Raw genomic sequence first — 6,000 nt, 5'->3', positions numbered from 1 at the left:
TAATAATGAAGGGGTTGTATTACACAGGACAAAAGCATAACCTGTTTATTAGCTGTGGTGTACCCTGTATGGTTCAGATCATGACCTACATACTGTACAAACTATTTTTTCTTTCTCTTGACAATCACCTCCATACTGTAAATGTTTTCAATGTAGCTTGTTTTGAATATAGATACCTTAATAGAAAATACCTGGCTCAATATTGACAGGAAAGTATAAAAATGGTCATAAAAAAGAATGACAATACTGGCATTTACAGATTTACAGATCAAAATCTTTAACAATTTTCAGTATCCAAAAGAAAAAAATCCTAAAAACCTTTGCATGCCACGAAATGTATTTTTTATTTTAAAATGTCTGCATTTTTTGGAAAGGTGTCGGTGTGAGCCCACAGTGGAAATGGCCACCCAGTCTCACTCTTCCTCAGGCATGGCTGTACCCTGTGGTCTCTGCAATCCAGCTTCAGCTCAGTATATAATCTGTTGTAAGGAAAAGCTTCTTACCAGCTCTCCTGGTTTTCATCACATGCATCTATGTATTGGATTGAACACCAATTCAAAATTCACAGAGATTGCATCTTAGTTTGCATTTCAGAAACAATGCAGCAACATCCCTCTTGGATTTATAAATCCTGAACAGGTGTTTATCTCTCCAGTATGTCAGGGAGGGGCTTCCTGGAGAACTGCCAGTTGTACTGAAGGGATTGAAACTGGTAGCAGCACGCTGTCTAATCAGAGCACATGCAATCTCATTATTAATATTGATTGAAACTGTAGTATTGACTGATACTAATATTGATTTGTTGATTACTGATGGTCATTTTTGCCTGCCCCTCTTATGTACTACAAATGCATAAGCTTCAAATGATATGAATGTTACATGAAAGCTGATGTACTCTCACTGTATTATATTCATTCATGTGAGAAGGTTTAGCAGATGCAAGCTGACCTTGATTTAAGGAACTTGGTGGATGGCTGTATCAAAACTTAGAGTTGGAAGAAACAGGCCTCATTATAACCTCTAGGAGGGGGGGTTACTACCCATACAGGTTTGAGTAAGGGACACCAAGGTCAGCATCCCTGTGTCCTGGGGTTACCATGGTAACTCCCTTATTTGGCCATAAATTCCTGGGATGAAGATGAAGAAGACAAGAAGGGAAGTATGATGGTGTGTTGTCTGATGTAATTGGAGAGGGTAGGTGTGATTGCTTAATTCTAACTATTGCACAGCACATTTTTTTAAACAATCAAAGTTAGAAAGTTACAGTAGAGGTGGGCAATGGTTAGCCACCAACTCCCACCTGAAAGTGTATATAACGTCAGATGGTTGCTCCTATTCCTTGAGATAACTGTTGTTTATGGAACTCTCATTGTGCAATTCTCCTCACTCTGTCTGTGGTCTGATTCATCTTTGGGGCCGCCCTGACAGCTTGCCTACAATCCTAACACTACTTTCAGCTTCAGCTATAAAGTAAAAAGAAATCAAGGTGGATAAAAAAGAAGTGAAGTTAGATATCACTATTAATTAGTGTTCAGAGCTGACATAAAAGGATTCCATAGTTTTACTCCAACTTCAAGAGAATTTAGGATCCCATTCCCTTCTATGCTTTTAAGAGAAAGTAGTGTGCTTTTAAAAATATTTTGATTGACCACAAGGTAGAGCTATGCGCCAAGTTAAAAATCAATCTGGTGAATAAAGAGAAATTTGATAAAATATTGGTGGTGGTGGAGGGGATCCCCATTACCTGTAAAGCGCTTTGAGTGAAGTGACCAGAAGAGCGAGCGCTATATAAATGTAAGCAATTATTATTATTAAAATATATTACATGTTATATTTCTGCTCTTTTGTACTGAGCTGAAGGATTTCAATTCTGAAATATACTAATAATGGCCCTGGGATGACTTATCAGAGGTCCCTTACCAGTGCATTATCTACCAGCCTTAGACAGGTACTTTGTTCAGTGAAGTTTGAAAGCCCTGCCAGAGGGCTGTGAAGATTTCTCAGTACAGTCTAATTGCCACCTTGCACTGATAGCAGAAACCAGGTCATTACAGCATCAGGGAGCTTCCACAATTTTGGAGTTTTCACTTGAAAAGAACACAAAAGTACAGAAAAAAATAAAGGCCTCCTTGCCCCTGCTTGTCCTTTTTCTCTCTATAAAAATGCAATAAAGACCACAAATTATTACAGCACCATTGACTTCAGAGAGTTTAATTACATTACCTTTTTTGAATCTTTCTAGTTTTCTGACTATTAGGTTATATGCTGTTATTTTTAGTGAACTAATGAAGTGATACCAATTGAGCAAGCACAGCAATTCAATGTACATTTTTAAAGTATTTAACACACAGTGAAACTTTACAATCTAGGCATCACGTAAATGACAGATACCCATTCAATGACACAGCACCACCACTATAAACCTGGCCAAAAATGAAAAATAACTTGTAATCACCTACTAAACTGTAGCTGCGAGAGGATGATATGGATTGAAGATTATTTGGATTAACACAAGCATAACTGCTAAATTTAAGTCTTTTACACTCAGCTTTTTAGCAGCCCACAAGCATCCTTCAAAGAAGTGCTCTGTAGCAAAGGATTGTCCAGTTCTAGCAGTTAATTTCTCTGCATGTCCAAGGACACGGTTCACATTGTCAGCGAAGAGAAATGGCTGCTTCTATGACGCAAAACAGCAACAGCAGAGGTGTGCTGTCACGAGGTCTTCTCTTCCAGGATGGCTCTGACCTGCACAGGGTCTGCCCGGCCCTTCACCTCCTTCTGCACCAGACCCACCAGCCTGTTCAGGACCCTCTTGTTTCCTCCCTGGATCGCTCTGACCTGCAAGGTGTTTTGAAGACATCAAGACATTTGATAGTGGCCTCTCCGGTTACATCTCTTCACCGCCGCAAAGAAAGCAGCTCATGGGCAGACCTGGTTTTAGTTACTGAAAATTCTATCAGTGGAAAAAAGAACAACATTTTCCCCTTTATGTTTCCCTCTCCCAACTCACTCCCTATTTATCTGAGCACTTGAGAAGCAAGACTGAATGTTGTTTCTTCAGCGGTTTTCTTGTCATCTACAGAAAAAGCCATCTGCCACCTTCTCTGTTGGTCATATACAGAATGCTTACAAACGAGAGGGCGTCTCACCGAGGCTCTCATTCCACTACCTCACCACATATGTTCTGTATTTTCAGAGGACCCCAAATGTCTTAACGCACGATAATCACTCTGATTGCATCATTTGTAACAAGACAGGATGCACAACCAGGAATGTCCCCAAGTATAGAAATTGGAAGAGCTTTTAAGAAACATGTTGTGTACAATTTTTCACACAGACCTTTACAAAGGCAGAAAGCAGAACATATCAAATGATGAGAGGAGTACATACAAAAACGCTGTATGTGGCATTGAACTGCTTGTTACCACTGCCCTCTGCAGGAATGTCAGAATATAATTAAAGAGCAGTCAACCTGCCCAGATAAGTAAGCATGTCATGTCACTTGTGAGTTGAGATAACACACAAGTCCAAATACCTCGCCTACACCCGCTCAGCATGAAAGGTCTTTCACAGCTGAAGAGTGACAAACTGGCACAACAAGCTCACCTCCTCCTGGTGCGAGTCAATAACAGCCTGACAGATCTGCTGGATTGCACCTCTGTCATGAACCATGCTCAAATCCTGTTCCTGAACAATCTGGCTGGCACTTCTTCCAGTCCCTCTCCACAGCTCCTGAAAGACCTGTCCAGGAGGGTGGGAGCGGAGAGGTGCAACATTATAACTCTCCTCACAAGGAGTTTAGATAAATTCAGTGATTTTTTTTATTGTAAGAAATTCATTCAAGTCTCCAATGAGCTTGATTCTTACTTGTGTCTGTGAAAACTATACACATATTTAAACTTGACTAAAAGAAATCAGCCTGTATAAAATATGTATATGCATGTATGAAATAAAAGAGATAAATAAAACAAAAAAATCCTATAAAATAAAAAGTGAATTATAAAACGTTACAAGCCTGAAGGAATCATAGGTCAGGATCCATATTGTTCAGACTTATAAAAACTCATTACAAATGCATGGTTAGTTTGTATTCTACAACAGATAAACAAATTCAGACATTTCTACTTTCTTCACATACAGTAGACTGGGAAAAAACATCCCTGTATTATTGTTTGCATTAAGCATCACCTGCCAGCTGTTTGCCTAATCTTAAAGTACATCTTAATCGTTCTGAATATCATTGTCTTCTTGTTGTTGTACTGTCTACAAACTTATTTAATACTATAAAGACAAAGAAATGTGAGCACCTGAGTTAAATACAAATTTAGTACATCAACCATTTTTCTTGCCTTATGTATTTGTAGATGTGTTTTACTTCTTCCTTTATGGTTTTATGCTGCTGTGGTACCGAAAGATTTTATTATTTCTTTTAGTCTCCATTGCCACATTTCTTTCCACCTCTTTCTCGCCCTTTACCTAACTCTTTTAGCCTGTGCCTGTAATTCATTGTACTCCTTGTTGTTAACTGGGTCCCACTGTTTTCCAGTCATTTTATTAAAGTGCTTTCTTTCCTCTCATATTTATCCTAATGATTTGTGATATTTTTTAGCTTTTAATTGATTCTTGCCAGGATAAATCTTTTTTGTGTTTCAAGCACAGTCGGTTGTAGAAGTTTCTAGTTAGGCAAACAGACCTTAATAAACTGCTACCACAGCTATAAAAGGACATTACAAGGGTTGAGAGAAACACTGAAAGGAATATTTAAACAGATAATAGAATAGAATAGAATAGTACATAAAGTGTCTCAGAATTAAAATAAAAAAGTGCCTCAGAAATATTGTTTGTAACTTTTAGATGAAAAAAGGGAAATGACTCATGTATTAAATGACTACTTCTCTCAGGTGTTCACCAAGTAAGATACTGACAGTATGCCTCAGGCTGAAGAAAGCAAAGTTCTGCATTAAATAATATTACCATGGAAGAGGTAAAGTGTTAAAATAACTATTAGAAGCATTTGAATTCCCTGGACCTAGTGAAATTCAACCAATTGCCGTAAGGAAACAAGAAATGTTTTTCATAAGCCTTTAGCAAAACTCTTCTAACAGTTCCTCAAGACAGGTGCAGTACCCACTGACTGGAAAATTGCTAACACAGTGTAACAAGGATAAGCACTAGGCTGGGACTCTGGATTTCACAATTTCAGTAAAGGAGCCACACAGGACCAAGGCTGTATGTAAATGGTCAATGTTGTGGTACACAGTCTTTCTTTCCTTCCTGTCCCTCTGTTCCAGGTACGGCCCCCAGCACAGCACCTTCACACTCCTAGTGCACTGACCCTGACTGTGGTAGTGGACTAAGAGAAAGACCTATTTACAGACTGGGTGAGCTATGGTCAGCCTGGTTACTATGACAAATTTATACATATTTCCACTCTACAGAGTGCTTAATGGTGACGTACTGTAAGTAAGACCCATCTTCCTTTGCATTTGGCTTGTTTTTATTTTGTATCTAGGTGTCATTGGTGTGTGGCTATTCTGAAATAAATTCCAGTCAACAGGCTGAATGGTTTATTCCAAGTTTGATGGTATTGTAACATGTTTATTACAAAAGAGACATTGATAATTACTACAATAATTACTACAATATTACCCACCCATAAAAGGTGCAACAAAACTGAATTAAGTTTTACCTGATTGTAAACCAACAAGTCTTACATCTGTAAGATTATGGAAACTATTTAAAAATAAACAAGATTATCTGTATGGCAGTAAGATTTTAGTCAAAACAGATTTAGATAACGTCAACTTTGTTAGAAAATCTAATTTTGTTAGATTATATTTAACAAGCAATAGAATACTGGAAAAAAACAAAAACTAATTGTGTGATATTTACAGATTTTGAGAAGGCTTTTGATAATATTTGTCATAAAGATTAATTCTTAAATTGAAGGCACTAGATATTCAAGGTAATACAGATCTTTGGATTAAGAATGGATAGGAA

General features: G+C 37.8%; 1 protein-coding gene across 1 annotated transcript in view; it reads right to left on the bottom strand.

Moving 5' to 3' along the window:
- The window catches only part of gatb (glutamyl-tRNA(Gln) amidotransferase, subunit B), a 29,576-nt gene continuing 23,576 nt past the window's right edge, over positions 1-6,000 (bottom strand). Inside the window, exons 12-13 of the mRNA XM_069188327.1 lie at positions 3,607-3,741; positions 1-2,838 (exon numbers count right to left, since the gene is read on the bottom strand). Of these exons, the coding sequence (XP_069044428.1) occupies positions 2,713-2,838; positions 3,607-3,741 (261 nt within the window). The 3' untranslated portion in view covers positions 1-2,712. The remainder of the gene's footprint in view (positions 2,839-3,606; positions 3,742-6,000) is intronic.

This window comes from Lepisosteus oculatus, chromosome 1 (assembly GCF_040954835.1).
Source record: "Lepisosteus oculatus isolate fLepOcu1 chromosome 1, fLepOcu1.hap2, whole genome shotgun sequence".
NCBI lineage: Eukaryota > Metazoa > Chordata > Actinopteri > Semionotiformes > Lepisosteidae > Lepisosteus > Lepisosteus oculatus.
This window is presented reverse-complemented; position numbering and strand designations above follow the sequence as displayed.